This window comes from Aotus nancymaae, unplaced genomic scaffold, assembly GCF_030222135.1.
Source record: "Aotus nancymaae isolate 86718 unplaced genomic scaffold, 86718_ANA_hifiasm-v0.15.2.pri h1tg000022l_1, whole genome shotgun sequence".
Classification (NCBI taxonomy): Eukaryota; Metazoa; Chordata; class Mammalia; order Primates; family Aotidae; genus Aotus; species Aotus nancymaae.
Genome location: NW_026988435.1, coordinates 46,181,480 through 46,201,961, shown reverse-complemented (window position 1 = coordinate 46,201,961; position 20,482 = coordinate 46,181,480). Strand labels below are relative to the sequence as shown.

General features: G+C 50.2%; 1 protein-coding gene across 1 annotated transcript in view; it reads right to left on the bottom strand.

The window, feature by feature from the left end:
• RRP1B (ribosomal RNA processing 1B) overlaps window positions 1-20,482 on the bottom strand; it is a 36,094-nt gene that overhangs the window by 2,976 nt on the left and 12,636 nt on the right. Inside the window, exons 4-15 of the mRNA XM_012444792.2 lie at window positions 19,192-19,277; window positions 18,491-18,552; window positions 18,012-18,141; window positions 16,901-16,965; window positions 16,344-16,525; window positions 11,651-11,745; window positions 10,645-10,742; window positions 9,516-9,535; window positions 6,749-6,886; window positions 5,488-6,206; window positions 3,332-3,484; window positions 2,029-2,092 (exon numbers count right to left, since the gene is read on the bottom strand). Of these exons, the coding sequence (XP_012300215.2) occupies window positions 2,029-2,092; window positions 3,332-3,484; window positions 5,488-6,206; window positions 6,749-6,886; window positions 9,516-9,535; window positions 10,645-10,742; window positions 11,651-11,745; window positions 16,344-16,525; window positions 16,901-16,965; window positions 18,012-18,141; window positions 18,491-18,552; window positions 19,192-19,277 (1,812 nt within the window). The remainder of the gene's footprint in view (window positions 1-2,028; window positions 2,093-3,331; window positions 3,485-5,487; window positions 6,207-6,748; window positions 6,887-9,515; window positions 9,536-10,644; window positions 10,743-11,650; window positions 11,746-16,343; window positions 16,526-16,900; window positions 16,966-18,011; window positions 18,142-18,490; window positions 18,553-19,191; window positions 19,278-20,482) is intronic.

Genomic DNA, 20,482 nt, shown 5'->3' with positions numbered 1-20,482 from the left:
AAGGAGGGCAGTGAAGCCACATCCCACGCCTCACCTCACCCCACCCTCCCAAGGGAGGCCCAGGGCCACCTGCCCAGACCAAGGGGAGCTGCTGGTAGGGTGGCTCCTGGAAGCGTGAACTTTGGGGCTGTTTTGGACAAGTCGTGGACCAGGCATTTGTGTCTGGGACAAATCTGTGCTATGTGGAGCTGCAGGATTTGTCCCGTTCATTCTCTCCAGTTGTAAAGGCTGGGTGAACTCCTCCTCTCCGAGTCTCTTCTCCCTAAACACACATACCCTCACACACACATACATACTGGCACACGTACACACACTCTCATACACACACATACATACTGGCGCACGTACACACACACACACACACACAGGCGCACGTACACACACACATACTGGTGCACATACACACACATACGGGCGCACGTGCACACACATACTGGCGCACGTACACACACATACTGGCGCACATACACACACATACTGGCGCACGTACACACACATACGGGCGCACGTACACACACATACGGGTGCACGTACACACACATACTGGTGCACGTACACACATATGGGCACACGTACACATATGGGTGCACGTACACACACACATACTGGTGCACGCACACACACATGGGCACACGTACACACACACATACTGGCGCATGTACACACACATATACTGGTGCATGTACACATACACACACTGGTGCATGTACACACACACTGGCGCACGTACACACACATTGGCAATGTACACACATACTGGCGCATGCACACACACATACTGTTGCATGTACATACACATACTGGTGCATGTACACACATACTGGCACATGCACACACACAGTGGCGCACGTACACACACAGTGGTGCACGTACACACACACATACTCGCAACGTACACACACATACTGGCGCATGTACACACACTGGTGCATGCACACACATACTGGCGCATGCACACACACATACTGGTGCGTGTACACACATACATACTGGCACATGTACACACACATATACTGGCACATGTACACACATATATACACACTGGCACATACACACACATACTGTCGCATGTACACACACATACTGGTGCATGTACACACTCATACACACATACATACTGGTGCATGTACACACATACTGGCACATGTATACACACATACATGCTGGCACACCTACACACACACACACACACACATACTGCTGCATGTACACACATGCACTCACACACATACACCCACACATACTCTTACATACACACTCATACATTCACATACACTCACACTCACATATTCATACACATATACACACATACACTCACTCACATATACACACACTCAATTACTTGTCGTTCCCAACGAGAGTCAGGTCCTAAACTCATAATACTTTTTAAAACTTCGGTTTCTTCTGTGAAAGCAACTCGAATGGATGGCAGCAATACGAGAACTAGGAAGACGGGGATTTCCCGTCCTCGTCCCCCCGGAAACAAGTGGTTATGAAGTTTCGCAGAGGCAGCTACAGCTGATGGACCGCTGCGATCTCAAATGGCTTCTGTGGGGCGGCTTGCAGTACTTAAGACACTTGGGAAAACGGCTTTTGGATCACGTCTCACCGGGCAGCCTCTCCTAAGAGGTCCCAAGCAATCGGCTGCCCACTCACCACTGGCACCCCACTCACAGCCCTTTGAGGACGAGGGACACATAGGTGCTTCCTTCTGACTCTGAAATGGGCACTGAGGGGCTGGGCACGGTGGCTCATGCCTGTAATCCCTGCTCTTTGGGAGGCCGAGGCAAGTGGATCACCTGAAGTCAGGCCAACATGGTGAATGCCCTTCTCTACTAAAAATACAAATGTTAGCTGGACATGGTAGCGGGTGCCTGTGATCCCAGCTACTTGGGAGGCTGAGGCAGGAGAATCACTTGAACCCAGGAGGCGGAGGTTGCAGTGAGCCTAGATTGTGCCAACCTGGCTAGGAGCCACGCCAAAGTCGCAGCTGTGCTTGAGAAGCCTGCCGCCGCACACCCCACTTACCTGCAGTCATGTTTCTGTTCAGCCCAAAGGTGACCTTCTTGGAGCTGGACGGCGTCTTGCTTATCTGCAGAAGAGAAACAACAAAAAGAGTAACAGTGCGCGGAGGCGCGTGGTCTCCCTGTCAGGTTATCCTGGAGAACCTGTCCTGGAGGGGCCGCCGCCCACACTGCCGCTTACTGAGTACAGTGCGCGGAGGCGCGTGGTCTGCCTCTCAGGTTATCCTGGAGAACCTGTCCTGGAGGGGCCGCCGCCCACACTGCTGCTTACTGAGTACAGTGCGCGGAGGCGCGTGGTCTGCCTGTCAGGTTATCCTGGAGAACCTGTCCTGGAGGGGCCGCCGCCCACACTGCTGCTTACTGAGTACAGTGCGCGGAGGCGCGTGGTCTGCCTGTCAGGTTATCCTGGAGAACCTGTCCTGGAGGGGCCGCCGCCCACACTGCTGCTTACTGAGTGGCGCATACAGTAAGAGGCCAAAGGGACTGCGGCCAAGACTGAAACTGACTGTCCTGCTGGGGCTCCACCAGGAACGCCCTCCGTCCTTCAGTGTTCCCCGCACGCCTCCCCCAGCCTGGGCAGTGGTGCTCGCACCCGTGGCCCACCTGCGGTCACCACCTCATTACACCACAGGTCCTGCCATCTGGGGAAGAAAGGCAAACAGCGAGGGTGCCTGAACCGTCCTAAAAACAGTTCACCACTGAGAACCTGTGAGGACAAACGCCAACGACTCGCCTGCCTTTTGCTGGAGAGTTCTGAAGTTGTAACCTGAAGACACACGCGTGAGGCGCTGCCTCCAATGGGGTCTCACCTCAATGGACAGTGGACACAGCTGCCAGCTTTTTGTGCACAAGGACTCCAAACTATCTTTCCAACGGTTCCCCAAAACCAAATGTGCTCTTTCCTACTTAAATTCTTGCAAGCGGGTCCAGCCTGCATCAGGAAGCACTTTCTCAGGTTCCTGCTGACCCGCATTTCTGAGTGGATCTGCTACTGCTGACTCGTGCCACTTGCGCTCACAGCGTGACATTTCATGAGAAAACCGGTTTCTGCAAACCCGGAGCCGGAAGCCCTGGGAGGCAGATGTGCGGCATCAACTGCCGCTCTGAGTCCCCTTCCCGACTGTGATCCCTCAGGGAGGGTCCCAGACCACCCAGGCCTCATGAGGCCCCGGCTGGAAACCTGCCCGCTGTGGCCAGGCTGAGAGGCCAGAGTGGGGCTCCAGCCTGGCATGGGAAACACTGTCAGCTCAAGCCCATCTGTGCCCTTGTGGAGAAACGGGCTGTGCCGCCCCTGGGAGGATGCGCACCTGGACGGCAGGGCCTGGAGAGTGGGTGGCAGTGCTGCTCTTCGCTCTTCTGAAGAACAGGGGCTTTGGTAAGAAGGGGGTGTCAAACGTCACGAAGTCGCTCTCTGCCCTCGGCTGCTGCTGCTTCAGGGAACTGAAAGCCCCACTGCTTCCCTGTGAGTGAGGGCGAGAAGCGGGGAGGAGGGGTCAGACGAGAGCCTCTGGTACCGCCCACACACACAGGAGGCGGCAGAGCCCAAGGGGACCCAGCCCACCCGCTCAGCCCACCCCGCAGCCTGCAGTTTCCTGCACTGCGTCTGCAGACAGCCCTGATTCCAGAGCCCAGACTGCACACAACACGACCACCTCTATCACAGCACCATGCAACGCCCTCTCAGGGTGAGGACCCATTTTTATCTTCATTCTCAAATGGAGGGTTTTGGCTTTTCAGGCCCATCTGTTAAAGAATAATTCACTCTCCATTTGTAGCTGAAGCATCACTGCACTGGCAGTCTGGCATGGAGGGCAGTGATACCCATGGAGGGGAGCTAACGAAAGAAAAGAATACAGAAAAGGCAGTAAGTGCGGAAGAGAATTCTGGCCTTCCTCTTCTGCCAAAGGGGCCGCGACTGGCCACGTGCTGATGAAGAAAAGCTCACTGTGCGTGCAGCGACTGATAGCCACCCAGAGATCGGATCTCGTCCTGGGCTCTCACGAGTTCTGGGAAGCCCAGTGCAGCTGAAGACACATGGGCGGCTCTGGCAGGTTTAAGGGTGCTGCCTCGAGGGCAGGAGGCCTGAGGGGCTCCTCCTGTGCGCCTTCCCTCTGCTGGGGAGAGCTTCCCTCCACCCTGAGACTCGGCAACACCCCATCCTCTCTACCACCACCCAGGACGATGTCTCTGGCCCTCTCGTTGAGGAAGCAGCACTGCAGGTACAGTGAGGGGCAGGCTGCAGTCAGGGCGGTGATGGCAGCGCTGAGGGCAGCCTCCTGCCGTCCAGCTCAGTGCTCTGCTTCCCTGACCACAAATTCACTCGCTAGCCACTTGCAGACACTCAGCCCCAAGCCAGCACGTTGCCGGGTCCACACGTCCGCTTCAACAAAGATGTCATAACCTCCGAAAAGTGGTGTGTGCAAAGCAAGAGCTGATCACGGGTGTGCCAACTCTGTGATGGGCAGATTACTTTCCGCTCTGCAGACCAGAGGTCTCCATCTCTACCACTTGACTGCCGCTGCAGAGTGAAGGCGGCCATGGACCTGCACACACGAGTGGGCGTGGCTGTTCCAGTGAAATGATGTTTACTGGCCCTGGCCTGGAAGCCCAGCACACCCAGAGGTGGTGTGAAAAGTGGATCGGGGCCAGGCACGGGGGCTCACGCCTGTAATCCCAGCACTTTGGGAGGCTGAGGCAGGCGGAGTACTTGAGCCCAGCGTGGGCAACAAGGCAAAATGGCATCTCTACAAAAATTACAAAAAAATTGGTTGGGCATGGTGACCCATGTCTGTAATTCCAGCTGCCTGGGAGGCTGAGGCAGAAGAATCGCTTGAACCTGGGAGTTGGAGGTTGCAGTGAGCTGAGACTGCGCCACTGCACTCCAGCCTGGGTGACAGAGCAAGACCCAAAACCTGATCAACAGCTTGGTTCCTCATTTATATCTGGCTCTAAAGATCCCAGAAGGAAAGTCTTCCCATTAAGAAGATAAGTGGTCCTGCTGGTGAAGTTTCTCGGAAGCAGGGGAGCTAACGAAAGAAAAGAATACAGAAAAGGCAGTAAGTGCGGAAGAGAATTCTGGCCTTCCTCTTCTGCCAAAGGGGCCGCGACTGGCCACGTGCTGATGAAGAAAACCAGACCCGGATCTGATGGAGGCCCAGAGCAGACTGAACACACCTGGGGCAGCAGTACCTGGCCCACGGGATAACCTGCCCGGCTTGGGGCGGGCCCTTCCAAACCCAAGCATGTGGCCTGGGGGAGTGAAGGTGGCTGAAGAAGACCTGAGTAATTGGTCACTTGTGATTTCCTCCTGAGTGAGGGGGGTTATGAACACGCCCTATTCTACATGCTGCTGAGTCCAGAGGCCTGGCCGCCGGCCCCCACCCTTTCCCTCAGGAGACAGGGAGACCCCCGGACGCATCTGAGCGCCTCTGTGGTGAGCTGGCCTGTGGGCCTCCCACCTTACCAGAGCCTGGGGCTGCCCGGCCTCGGACTCCGACACCCCGTTGTGCTCTATCAAGTTTGACATCTCTCTCATTTTCTTCCTCTTTTTCAGGCTTGCGGTTTTCTGGCTGGACAGGCCACAGAGCTCCAGGCTGCTGGGCTCCGCCTTCTTCTGCACCCTCCTGCACGGGGGTGGGGTGGGGTGGCCGTTTGCCCCCTCCGCTGGGCTGGTGGGAGGGCCTTCCTGCTGCAGTGGAGGCCAGGCCAGCGCAGACAGGCCATTGCCATTGACGGGGACAACTCCGAGCTTCCGCTTCCTTTTTAGGAGTTGGGCTCCACCTGTCGGGGACCCTCTAGGTCCCTGAGGATGGCCGCCACTCGGGCCACCCTGAGACACATCCTCTGGTGGCAACATTGCTGATTCTGACATTTCCCTGTAGGCCCTCGGGCTCTTCTTCCGTGGCCGTTTCCTTTTATTGTGCATGGGGACAGTGGGAGGATACTCAGAGCCACTCTCCTCTCCGGTGCTGGATGCGGCCTCTGCCCCCGGCTGGGCCGCACGTGGATTCAGGGCTTTCTGCCCAGTGGCCTCGGGCTCCCTGCCCCTGTTCTCTTCTAGGGACGGGGCTGCATCCCCTGGGCCTGGATTTTCAGGCTGGAGGCGGTGCTTTTTCTTCTTCTTCTTCCTTCTTCTCTTTTGAAGACTGCTTTCACTGTCCTCTTCCTCTGCACAAAAGACACAAAAAAGACTCCTAAAAAGACACAAACCCATCAACAAGCACCCTAATGCCGGCTGAAACAGTATGACTGGCGGACAGAATTTCCCGACATTCTACCACCAGGAAAGATTCCGTCTCCCTTGAGGTACCCAGTGTGCCTACTTTAACCTTTGCTGTCAGCCCCACTTCCTCCATCCCCAGCGGCAACTGGAAGGCTTCCTTCCGTCCATTTAAACACACATGATCTGATTTCCATTAATCTTAGATCCCAAAGGTAAAAACCATGGATCTAGCGTGGTCGTCAAACAGCCGCCCCCCAGCGCTCCCCGCAGAGGTGCCCTGGGGAGCTGGGAGATATGAGTAGGGCGAGGTGGGGCAAAGGCGGGGATGGTGGCTCTGCCGGAAACAGCAGAACACTCGGAAAATCCCCTTTAGCTCTCAGCCATTAAAAACTGAAGCTCTGGGCTCTGCTAATGCTTTATGAAGGCATGGGCTCAAGTCTGGAGGCCTCCATGATGCACGGCACTCCCAGGGGCTGAGTCACGCCATCTTTTCAGCTTTCCAGCTTACCTTTCTCCTTTTCCAAGTTAGTTTTCTCTAAAAGTCTATTTCCTTTCTTCTTATGCTTTCCTTGACTGAGGATTTGGTCATCTTCATCAGCAGAAATGTCCTCAGTGAAACTGAGTTGAGATATACTGCCTCCTGGATGCCAGAGTGACACACTGTCAGCTTCTCCAGACACTTGAGACTCTGCCCCAGCGGCCTGAGGGCGGCATCCCTCCCGATTTCTGCCTCATCATTGTTCTTCTGTTTCTCCCACCCAAACCTGAACGCAGCTGACACAGGAATTACAGACTTAAAAAAGCTTGTGGATTTCTCAGCCAAGGAAAGCAAGGGCTCACAAGTCACGGGTGACACCTCGACGGCTGGACCCTGGGGTCTGCTCACAAGTCCCGGTGACACCTCCACGGCTGGACCCTGGGGCCTGCTCACAAGTCCCGGGTGACACGACGGCTGGACCCTGGGGCCTGCTCACAAGTCCCGCCAGGTGACACCTCCATGGCTGGACCCTGGGGCCTGCTCACAAGTCCTGGGTGACACCTCGACGGCTGGACCCTGGGGCCTGCTCACAAGTCCCGGGTGACACCTCCACGGCTGGACCCTGGGGCCTGCTTACAAGTCCCGCCAGGTGACACCTCCATGGCTGGACCCTGGGTCTTGCTCATGTCCCGGGTGACACCTCCACGTCTGGACCCTGGGGCCTGCTCACAAGTCCCGCCAGGTGACACCTCCATGGCTGGACCCTGGGGCCTGCTCACAAGTCCCAGGTGACACCTCCATGGCTGGACCCTGGGGCTTGCTCACAAGTCCCGCCAGGTGACACCTCCACAGCTGGACCCTGGGGCTTGCTCACAAGTCCCGCCGGGTGACACCTCCATGGCTGGACCCTGGGGCCTGCTCACAAGTCCCGGGTGACACCTCCACGGCTGGACCCTGGGGCCTGCTCACAAGTTCCGCCAGGTGACACCTCCACGGCTGGACCCTGGGGCTTGCTCATAAGTCCCACCAGGTGACACCTCCATGGCTGGACCCTGGGGCCTGCTCACGAGTCCCGTCGGGTGACACCTCCATGGCTGGACCCTGGGGCTTGCTCATGAGTCCCGCCGGGTGACACCTCCATGGCTGGACCCTGGGGCCTGCTTACGAGTCCCGCCGGGTGACACCTCCATGGCTGGACCCTGGGGCCTGCTCACAAGTCCCGGGTGATACCTCCACGGCTGGACCCTGGGGCCTGCTCACAAGTCCCACCAGGTGACACCTCCACGGCTGGACCCTGGGGCCTGCTCACAAGTCCCACCGGGTGACACCTCCATGGCTGGACCCTGGGGCCTGCTCACAAGTCCCGGGTGACACCTCAATGGCTGGACCCTAGGGCTTGCTCACAAGTCCTGCCGGGTGACACCTCGACGGCTGGACCCTGGGGCCTGCTCACAAGTCCCGGGTGACACCTCCATGGCTGGACCCTGGGGCCTGCTCACAAGTCCCACCAGGTGACACCTCCATGGCTGGACCCTGGGGCCTGCTCACAAGTCCCGGGTGACACCTCCATGGCTGGACCCTGGGGCTTGCTCACAAGTCCCGCCGGGTGACATCTCCATGGCTGGACCCTGGAGCCTGCTCACAAGTCCCGGGTGATACCTCCATGGCTGGACCCTGGGGCCTGCTCACAAGTCCCGAGTGACACCTCCATGGCAGGAACCTGGGGCCTGGCTAATGCAGCCTTCGCATCCCAACAAGCTTGCTGCTGCTTTTCCCAATTTCTTTTTTTTTTTTTTTTTTTTGAGACGAAGTCTTGCTCTGTCGCCCAGGCTGGAGTGCAGTGGTGAGATTTTGGCTCACTGCAACCTCCGTTTCCTGGGTTCAAGCAATTCTGCTGCTTTAGCCTCCCGAGTAGCTGGGACTACAGGCGCGCACCACCACGCCCAGCTAATTTATATTTTTAGTAGAGACAGGGTTTCGCTATATTGGTCAGGCTGGTCTTGAACTCCTGACCTCATGATCCGCCCGCCTCAGCCTCCCAAAATGCTGGGATTACAGGCGTGAGCCACCGTGCCCGGCTGGCTTTTCCCAATTTCAAGTGTCCGTAGTGCATGAGGAGTATGCGGTGACCTCGCTGACTTGTCCGAAGATAACCAAGCTTACAGCAGCCCTTCCCAGGAGCAACGCTGATCATAACAGCAAACGAAAGGGATTCTGAGAAATTACATTTTTCACCTTCATAGAGTATCCATTTAAAACCTTGCTAGGCCAATGAAAATCCATCTAGTTAAACAAAAACCAAACCAAAACTTCACACCACTCACACCTGAGAGGAGTCTGCCCTCCGGCTCTGGCGTTAGGGGAGAGCCTGGGATAGGAAAGCGGGCAGGCTTCAGAGGGCCCTAGGCCTGTGCCACTCCTCACAGCTGTACTGCGGTGTGACTAGGTAAGGACTGCTCTTTCCTTCTTAAAAGTTGGGGTCTTGCTCTGTCACCCAGGCTGGAGTGCAGTGGCGTGATCACAACTTACTGCATCCTGGACCTCCCGGGCTCAAGCGATCCTCCCCTCTTAGCCTCCCGAGTGACTGGGACTACAGGTTCACTCCACCGTGCCTGGCTAATTTTTCCATTTTTAGTAGATATGAGGCCTCGCTATTTTGCCTGGGCTGAGGACTATTATTTCTTATTAGAGGTTTTCAGTAAAGTTCTTTCAATCCTGTTTCTCAGTGTTTGGCAGCAACACCCCCAGTTCATGAAAAGCACCATGAATGATGATCCTTGGCATGCCTCACCTTCAGAGAGGTCTTGGAATCTAAAACATAAAATAATAAGGAAAAAGAAAGTCACAAATGTTCATAAAGAAATCCCTTCTTTCTGTCTTCTGTAGACTTATGTATTCAATTTTTAAAATATAAGCAATAGTTAAGTATTTGTTAATTCACGTTTTCCTCCAGAAGGGGAGGCTAGAGAGGAAATTCTGTGAAGGCAAGATGGTACAATACAAAGGCAAAAAAGCTCAAGGCCAGTGCCACCCCCCGTTACCAGCACACCAGCGAGGACACGGCAGGCAAAGGTGCATCTTGGCACACCCAAATCAAACTAAGAAATTCAAGTTTGCTTATATCCAATTCTCCAGTGGAGAAAGGCAAAGCTGTGTTTTGCTCTACACAATTTTTGTGCATTAGAACAAACAGGGAGCATCGAGGCACAGTGTGGGGAGGTGGATGGGGGAGGGGACACTGGATGGCAGGGACCTCGGGCAAGCTAGGACCATCCTGTGCCCTGGGAACCCAGCTGGGAAATGGACAAAACTACAGGAGCTGCTTTCTAGGGGCTTAACAAGGAAGACTTGAAAGTGTGCAAACCGCCCAGAGCAGTGCCCGGCTCCCAGAGTGGGATCAGACAGTTGTCATTTGTCCCCAGTGACAGCAAGCAGCGCATGAGGCCCTACAGTGAATTCCAGGTCATCATGTCACTGCAGTCAGAGTGACATCAACACTGACAGCTGAATTAACTAACACTTTTGGCATATGCACATGGGAGGGAGGGGAGAGGTAAGTAATTAACCCTGTCTATTCAGCAGCACACCAGCAGAAGACACTGAAATAGCAGATGCACATCAGTCTCTGGTTGGTTAATTTTAGACACGAATAAGCTTCTCCTCACATCATTCTAAAGCAGCTCAGAGGTGAGTGTGGCTGCACTGGAAGAACAGAACCTGAGGGGTGGGACTGCAGTTTCCATTAAATTTTTCAGTTTACATGTGTCTATCACATTGCTATAAACAAAAACATTAAAGGACAAAGAAGAGAGAGAAGAGAAGAGCAAGCAGAGGGCTTTCCCACACCAGGGGAGCGGAACTAGAGCGGCTAGGCTTGACCCACTATGATGATGTGAGAGACCCTCTCCTTAGTCACTGACTTTTTGATGAGTTTGGAGAGACGCTTCCTGTTGAAGGGCGGGGTGTTCTTCCTGTTGGTCATTTCCAGGAGTCGATCAGCAACAGCCTTATAGTCAAACTAGGCAGGAAGAGAAACTAAGCGTAAGTCTGCAGCCACACAACACTGCCTGACTTGGACACTCCCATCTGTCGTAAGAGAAAACCCTTACTGAAGCATCTGGCCACAGACAGGCTAAACAAGCTCGTGCTGGGGCCTGGCACCCAGGCGCACAAGCGCTATCTTAACAAACTCATGTTCTGTCTATTCTTGGGAGAAGCTGGGTAAGTAATTCTTTCTTTAAAAAAAAATTGTGATAGAGTACATACAACAAAATTTACCTGGGTGTGCTTCATTTTTCCATTTGAGACAAAGTCTCGCTCTGTTGCCCAGGCTGGAGTACACTAGCATATCTCGGCTCACTGTAACCTCCACCTCCCTGGTTCAAGCCATTCTCCTGCCTCAGCCTCCTGAGTAGCTGGGATTACAGGCACACATCACTGCGTCTGGCTAATTTTTGTATTTTTAGGAGCGATGGGGTTTCGCCATGATGGCTAGGCTGGTCTCAAACTCCTGATCTCAGGTGATCCGCCCGCCTGTGCCTCCTAAAGTGCTGGGATTACAGGTGTGAGCCACTGCGCCTGGCTGGAGGGTGTGCTTCTTTTTAAGTTTAATCTAGATGTGCAATCTGTACTTGGTAAACCTTTTTTTATTTGAAAAGTGCCACTAGAGCTGGTTCTGTGGTAGAGAACAGCGCAGAGCTTAGCCATTCAAAATCAGGGCTACTATCTCTTTCAAAACTCCATCATATTCACATTTCCTTGTCTCCAACAAGCTTATTCTTAGGAAGGTGACATTTAGTGACTGAAAGGATTAAAAAGGAGTTTATATTTCAGGTCTTACAGCTTAACTAGTTGTGACCCTAATTCTCTAGTCAGGCTACTCCACAGCAAATCTGTATTTCATGAAAAGCAACAACGGCCACCCACCTGGAGAAGCGGCCCCGAGTCCTCGAAGGTTCCACAGCCATCTCTTCCGCTTTCATCACTGAGTCCATCTTTTCTGGAATGACTTTTGCCCAGTGCTGTCAAAATACACCCAAAGACCAAATTCTTGACATACCAAATACACGGAGGTGACTACTTTCACAGGAGCCACTGTCTAATTAGGTGTCTGTTAGCAAAAAAGAAGGTTGGGCGCGGTGGCTCACATCTGTAATTCCAGCACTTTGAGAGGCCAAGGTGGGTGGATCACCTGAGGTCGGGAGTTTAAGACCAGCCTAACCAACATGGAGAAACCCTGTCTCTATTAAAAATACAAAATTAGCCGGGCATGGTGGTGCATTCCCGTAATCCCAGCTACTCGGGAGGCCGAGGTAGAGGAACTGCTTGAACCCAGGAGGCGGAGATTGTGGTGAGCCAAGATCACACCATTGTACTCCAGCATGGGTGACAAGAATGAAACTCCATCTCAAAAAGAAAAAGAAAAATTACTTCCTGTTGACCAGGTCTGACCAAAAAAAAAAAAAAAAAAAGGAAAAAAAGATTATTGATTCTATCTATCTATCTGTTTATTTATTTATTTTTTGAGACAGGGTTTTGCTTGGTTGCCCAGGCTGGAGTGCAGTGGTGTGATTGCGGCTCACTGCAGCCTCCGCCTCCCAGGTTCAAGAATCTCCCACCTCAGCCTTCTGAGTAGCTGGGACAATAGGCGTGTGCCTCCACATCTGGCTAAGTTTTGTATTTTTTGATAGAGACTTGGTTTCACTGTGTTGGCCGGGCTGGTCTTGAACTCCTAACTTCAAGTTATCCGGCCATCTGGGTCTCCCAAAGTGCTGGGATTACAGGCATGAGCCATTGTGCCCGGCTTGATTTTTTCTGATTAAACATAATATATAATCACTGTAGAAAATAGAGAAGTACAAAGAAAACAGAAATCACCCATAATTCTGCCACCTACAGCTAACTATTAACATTTTGGGCTAGACGTGGTGTTTATGCCTTCAATTCCAGCACTTTAGGAGGCCAAGGTGGGTGGAACGCTTAAGCCTAGGAGTTTAAGACCAGCCTGGGGAATATAGTGAGACCACTGTCTCTACAAAAAGAGGTGTGTGCTTGTGGTTCCAGCTGCTTGGGAGGCCGAGGTGGGAGGATCACTTGAGTCCAGGAGGTTAAGGCTGCAGTAAACCATAATCAATCTGGTTCACTCTAGCCTGGGTGACAGAGTAAGACCTTGTCTCTAAAAATAAATAAATAAATAAATGAATAAAACATTTTGGTTTATTCTTCCACATTTTTTAAAAGCATAAACAGTGTCCTAGCCAAAGCAATCAGACACAAAAATAAATAAATAAAGGGCATCCAAACTGGTTAAGAGGAAGTCAAACAGTGTTTGCCGACGGTATGATCGTACACCTAGAGAACCACAAAGACTCATCCAAAAAGCTCCTAGAACTGGTAAATGAATTTGGCAAAGTTTCAGGATGCAAAATCAATGTACACAAATCAGTAGCTCTGCTAAACACACGACCCACGACCAAACTGAGCATCATATCGAGAACTCAATCCCTTCTATAGTGGCTGCCAAAAACCCACCAAAACGACGACGATGACAACAAAAAATAAAACACAAAACCCTAAAGCCTTAGGAATACACCTAACCAAGGACGTGAAAGATCTCTACAGGGAAAACTACAAAACACTGCTGAAAGAAGTCCCTGATGACAGAAACAAATGGAAACACAGAAGCACATCCCATGCTCATGGATGGGTAGAATCAATATTGTGAAAACAACCATGCTGGCAAAAGCAATCAACAGATTCAATGCAATTCCCATAAAAATGCCATCATCATTCTTCACAGAACTAGAAAAAACAGTCCTAAAATTCACATGGAACCAAAAAAGAGCCTGCATAGCCAAAGCAAGACTAAGTAAAAGGAACAAATCTGGAGGCCAAGCGTGGTGAATCATGCCTGTAATCCCAGCACCTTGGGAGGCCGAGGCTGGCAGATCCCTTGAGGTCAGGAGTTCGACATGAGCCTGACCAACATGGTGAAACCCAGTCTCTACTAAAAATAAAATAAATAGCTGGGTGTGGTGGCACATGCCTATAATTCCAGCTACTAGGGAGGTTGAGGCATGAGAATCACTTGAACCTGGGAGGCAGAGGCTGCACTGAGCTGAGATTGCACCATTGTACTCCAGCCTGGGTGATAGAGCAAGACTCTTTCTCCTAAAAAAAAAAACAAAAAAAAGAACAAACCTGCAAACCTGGAAACATCAGAATACCTGATTTCAGATTATACTATAAGGCCATAGTCACCAAAACGGCATGGTACTGGTATAAAAACAGGCACGTAGACCAATGGAATAGAGAAGAGAGAACCCAGAAATAAACCCAAATACTTACACTCAACTGATCTTCAACCGAGCAAACAAAAACAAAGCAGGGAAAAAAACACCCCATTCAAAAATGGTGGGATAACTGTCAAGCCACATGTAGAAGAATGAAACTGGATCCTCATCTCTCATCTTAGAGAAAAATCAACTCAAGACAAATCGAAGACTTAAATGTGATACCTGAAACTAGAGAAGACAGCACTGGAAAGGCAAGGAGTTCCTGACCAAGAACCCAAAAGCAAAGGCAATGAAAACGAAAATAGATGGGACCTAATGAAAAATCTTTAGCATAGCAAAACAAATAATCAGCAGAATAAACAGAATGGGAGAAAATATTTGCCAACTATGCAGCCAGCAAAGGACTAACACCCAGAATCCACAAGGAATTCAAATCGCAAGAAAGAAACAATCCCAACGAAAAGTGGGCTAAGGACTTGAGCAGACAATTCTCAAAAGAAGATACACAAACGGTCAACAAATACATGGAAATACAAATGAAAACCACAATGATAGACCACCTCGCTCCTGCAAGAATGGCCATAACTAAAAGATAAAACAAGAATAGATATTGATGGCCAGGCGTGGTGGCTCATGCCTATAATCCTGCACTTTGGGAGGCCGAGGATCACCAGAGATCAGGAGTTTGAGACCAGCCTGGCCCACCTGATGAAACCCCATCTCTACTAAAAATGCAAAAAATTAGCTGGGAATGGTGGCGGGCGTCTGTAATCCCAGCTACGCAGGAGGCTGAGGCAGAAGAATTGCTTGAATCTGGGAGGTGGAGGTTGTAGTGAGTCGAGGTTGTGCCACTGCACTCCAGTCTGGGCAACAAGAGTGAAATTCTGTCTCAAAAAAAAAAAAAAAGGTGTTGGCACAGATGTGGTGAAAAGGAACACTTTTATACTCCTGGTGCAAATGTAAACTATTACAGCCACTATGGAAAACAGTGTGGAGCTTCCTTAAATAACTAAAAGTAGATCTACCATCGGATCCAGCAATCCCACTGCTGGGTGTCTACCCAGAGGAAAAGAAGTCAGTATATGAAAAAGACACTTGCACATGCATGTTTGTAGCAGCACAATTCACAGCTAAAACAACATGGAAGCGGCCTAAAATGCCCATTGACCAATGAGCGGGTAAAGAAAGTGTGGTATGTATACCATGGAATACTACTCAGCCACAGAAAAGAATGAAAATAACGGCATGCACGGCAACCTGGACAGAGCTGGAGACCGTTATTCTAAGTGAAGTAACTCAGGAATGGAAAACCAAATATTCAATTGTTCTCACTTAAAAGTGAGAGCTAAGCTATGAGGATGCAAAGGCTTAGGAATGGTACAGTGGGCTTTGGGGACTCAGGGGGAAGGGTGGGAGTGGGTGACGGATAGTAGACAAGACATTGGGAAGAGTGTACGCTGCTCAGGTGACAGGTGCGCCCAAATCTCAGAAATCACCACACCTGTTCCCTAAACTATCAAAATAAATAAAATGACCCTTTAGGAAGAAAAAAAATAAAAGCACAAATAAACGTTTAAAAACAAATCAGATGCACAACTATTATGTAGCCGTAATAATGAAAGAAAACCCAAACAACAAATCAGGCTCCTTCTACGTAGAGTTTGTGCCCTGCTTTAAAAATATATATACACGTATATTAAATTTCCTTTGGACCTTAGTTTTTGGTAACTTTGCTTTTAAATGGTTACATAACACTTGAACAGCACGGGTCAACTGCGTCCTCACCATTTCCCTCATTTTGTGCACGAGATGCCATAAAGCACTGTGGGGAGGGTATTGACGGGCCTGCAACTTCAAATGCACATTCTACACGAAGTCCATAGACACAGTAGTAACAATGATGTCAGCACAGTGGGCATTTAAACATCCAAAGCGAAAGAACCTGAAGGAAGCTGTGGGGTGAGAAAGGACGGCTACAGAAACAGGTGTATACCGCCCCATAACCCACAGGAACGAGGCCATGCTAAGGTGCTGAAGTACGTCAAACAAAACAACAAAGCAAACAAACAAACCCCAAAACACCGGCAGTGCCAACGGGAAAATCCTTCAGGAGAGTCTTGAGGTCCCGGGAGGCGGAGAAATGTGTACGCCACATGGGACACCCCCCAGGCACGCTGAACCCACCTCTACTGCCTTTCTTGGGAGGGGCTGAGGCAGAGCCATCAATTCTAGGCTGCACTCAGTAAGATGCCGACAAATGTATTAAAAACTGTTTGAGGATTTTACCAGAAAGAAAGCTAGACTGACCAATAACACCCTCTTACCTGTCTTCTTTTTACTGAGAGCTCTTCTCAACGTCGCCTCATTTTCGGGCGTCTCTTCTGCAGAGAGGTCACCATCGCCCACTTTTGTCTTCTGTTCCTCCACTGGCTCTTCAGGCACAAAAGGAGACTGATCTGCAATAGCTTCGAAAACGCCCCTCGCTATGGTCCGCACCAGGCCGTGGCTGAGGGAGAAAGCACAGTGGCGGGCAGGTGATTAGAACAAACGGCCTGGCCTGCTGGCTTCAGTAGCGCACAGGGAAGCCCTGCACACGTCACTGGGGTCTGGAGCGGCCCTCACGAGCCAGCAAGCATCTGCCAGGAACTGCCCAAGTGCCACCTGACAGGCATGGGACGCCCAGCAGTCAGATCTCTGGGCGTGGGAGGGTATTCTTGGAATGAGTGAGTCAAATACTGAAGCGAAGAGCCAAATCACTGCCCAAAGCATCGATGCCTTCTCCAGCTGCTCTCTGCTGTGAAGCAGTGTTCAGGTACCCCGCACCAGGCTCCCCATAGGCAAGTGCCTCGCAGCAGCAGGAACAAATGTGGGAACCACTTACTCCTTGGTCTTCGCGGCGACTTTGCAGAATGGATCAATAAATTTGAGATTCTGATCTGCCAAAAGCTGTAATTTAGAAATAAAAAAGGGAAAAACTGAGAAACAAAGAGACTTTTCCCTTCTTGACACGTCCTTGAAAAAGGGACCATTTACGTCTGTTACAAAGGTGGAGTTAGACCAAGTAATGCCTGTCTCACATAGCCTCAGTGCCCCCGCGAAACGCCGCAGAAGCCTGGAACCAGGCTCAAGAGTGCCCCCGCGAAACGCCGCAGAAGCCTGGAACCAGGCTCAAGATCAAGGCCGCCCTCCTGCTACTCGGTATCTTAGAGCAGTGGCTGGAGAAAGCCAGCCAGCCCAACCTGCACTATTGTATAGCCCAACACACAGAACAGGGGTGCACAATCTTTTGGCTTCCTTGGGCCACACTGGATGAACTGTCTTGGGTCACACACAAAATACACAAACACTAACAATAGCTGATGAGTTAAAAACAAATAACTCATAATATTTTAAGAAAGTTTATGAGTTCATGTTGGGCCACACTGAAAGCTGCCCCAGGCGGCACGCAGCCCTCGGGCCTCGGGTTGCACCAACTTGATACAGGGCATGCATACACCCCCTCTACAAGAGGGGCAAACAGGGACAGTGCTCCAAGTGTAAGACAAAAAAACACCTGCGAAAGGAAACTAAGATCTGTGTATATTCCCACATTCAGGGAATCATTTACATACTAAAAAATGTATGTTTCCTTTCCAGCCTTTTGTCTATTTACATGAGTATGTACCTTAAAAATGTCTATCATTTGCATAGCTTTCCTACCATTTTATAAAGCTCCCTAGATCCTGAGCACCCCTCTGTGTAAGTGAGTTCTTTACTGGAGTCTGTAGGTTGCTTTCAATTCTATCTTACAGGTAAGACTGTTATGTACATCCTCAGTGCATAAATCCCATCCCACCAGCGGCTTAGGACACATTTCCAAGGCAGGACTGAAGCAATTCATGCTGCTACAGTTGCTGGTCAGGTGAAGTGCCACCCCACAGCACTTGACTGGCTACGATGGCAAACACTGGTGGCTCCCTGACCCCATGGGTGGCCTGTCGGCAGCTGCTTACCTCCTTCCCCCCGACTTTGGAGAGTTCATCCAGATAAATGTCAATGAAGTGGAATCTCACTCCGTTAGGAGACTGACTCTCAGGACACAGGACCTCCTTCATCAGGACATCTAAGAAAACCTTGATTCGGCTACAGATGCAAACATACATGGCTCTGTTAGTGACAGTACGCCAACACCTCTTACTTCCCAAAGAGAAACAAAAAATATTCCGTCTAGTACCTCCACTGCCTAACAATCAACGCAAAGCTAAAACTTTCCAAGGAGAAAAAGCAATCACTTAAATCAGTATAAAATGTTAACTGTCATATATACTTAACTATTTTATACCTCCTATTGGATTTCAATCCTCTATAGGTGACGACGTATCTAGCATCTCACGGTACTCAACAGAGTAGGAGGCACGGATCAGAAAACTTGAAAACCACTCTACCTTTTAAGTTTGAAGGCTACCAGATGCTGCTCGAATAGTTTACTGACCTTTCTTCCCAGCCGTTCCGCTTCAGGACTTCAAAGGACTGCCTCAGGACCAGACGAATCAGCTAAAGATAGGCAATTTTTGTTTAAAAAAAAAAGGAAAGGTAAGAAATATTAATTAACTCACCAGATTGAGGAGACCAATGAAAACGGTATGGCCTGGATCCCAAAAGTGAAAAAATATTCACAACAATCATATTTAACCTCTAGATCAAAATATACATTCACAGCTAGGAGCAGTGGCTCACACCTGTAACCCCAGCATTCTGGGAGGCCGAGAGTTCAAGACCACCCTGGTCAACATGGCAAACCCTCATCTCTACTAAAAATACAAAAATTAGCCAGGCGTGGTGGTGCATGTCTGTAGTCCCCGCTACTCAGGAGGCCGAGGCACAAGAATAGCTTGAACCCTGGAGGTGGAGGTTGCAGCCATTTGAGATGGTGCCACTGCACTCCAGCGTGCGCAACAGAGTGAGACTCTGTCTCAAAAAATACCCAACATAGTCACTATTGCTCCCCAAACTCATCCTTAAGAGCTGCAAAAGCTAAAACAGAGCAGCTTTCCAGGACACATTCAAATTCTTCCTTCACACTAAGCCTGGAGCCTCCCAAAGTGCTTCAGAAATAAACCTTTCCATTGTTTTTAAGATAAAGGACATTCTTTTCTTCCCAGGAATTTTTGAAGTAACTGTGGCAGATCTTACCATATAGTATTTGTCCAGGCGTAGCCTGTCTATTCCTTTCCATTCTCGATTCATGGTTTGCCAAAAGGTCTGAATGAACAGGTGTTCTGCAGTGAACAGAAGGCTCTAAATACTTGGCTTCCGCATTAACATATTACCATACAGCAAGAAAATAATGAAGAGAAACAAGCTAGCATGATTTATTATTCGCTTTTCTCAGTTACTCTTGGGCAGCCAGAAAATCTGTTCCATAATTATATTCACTCATTTCTTTTATATGTATTTATTTTTAAACATCACCTGGATTGTGCAGATCTTTTACTTTTTCACTTTTTATTTTTGAGACGGGGTCCCACTCGGTGGCCAAGCTGGAGTGCAATGCTACGATCTCAGCTCACCGCAACCTCTGCCTCCCGGGTTCAAATTTCTCCTGCCACAGCCTCCTGAGTAGCCGGGATTACAGGTGTGCACCACCACATCTGGCTAATTTTTGTATTTTTAGTAGAGACAGGTTTCGCCATGTTGGCCAGGGTGGTCTTAAACTCTGAAAGTCAAGTGATCCACCCGCCCCCGCCTCTCAGAGAGTGCTGTGATTACAGGCTTGAGCCACCGTGCCGGCCATGATCTTTTATAGTTAAATAAAAACATATTAACAGGAAGGCTGGCAACACTGTAACACCAGATTAGAATGCTCTCTGGAGCATTGTTCCTTTATCCACTGCAAAAGCCATGTTTCCCTTAAAATCAAGATTCCTCATTCCACTGCTAGTGAGCCTTCCTACTGCATCGGTAGCTAACAATCAATCCCAAACCATTACTTCTCACTCTTATATAATCCATGTAGAAACTCAGATTTTTGTCTGATGATAGGTGTCATCTGGATGAGCTACAGCACAAAGCATTCAATTTTTCTCTTCTGACCCACAAATCAAGCACTTTTTTATTCAAAAACAATTTTTGTTAATTTATTTTTTTGGGGCTTTATTTCTTTTTGCACAATTCTTTTTTCCTCTTTGCAAATCTACGCTATGCGTCGCATGTAGAATTTTCTTCACTGTGAGTCAGCTAGTATTCAGAGAACCACTGGGGGCTGCTGAAGTCATTAGGATGGTTTTCTGAAGAGCGTTAGGCAGAACAGACTAAGCCTGCTGCCTTTTTCCGCCTTTGGGAGTAACCAGTGCCCGACACAGAAGCACCTTAACAGATGCCCCCTCTGCCTTTTCTCTGGTGGAGAGGAATTACTTCATAGTCGCGGCCATATTTACGTATTTATTACCAGTGGCGGCTCTGCTTTTGGCGAAGATGAACCTGA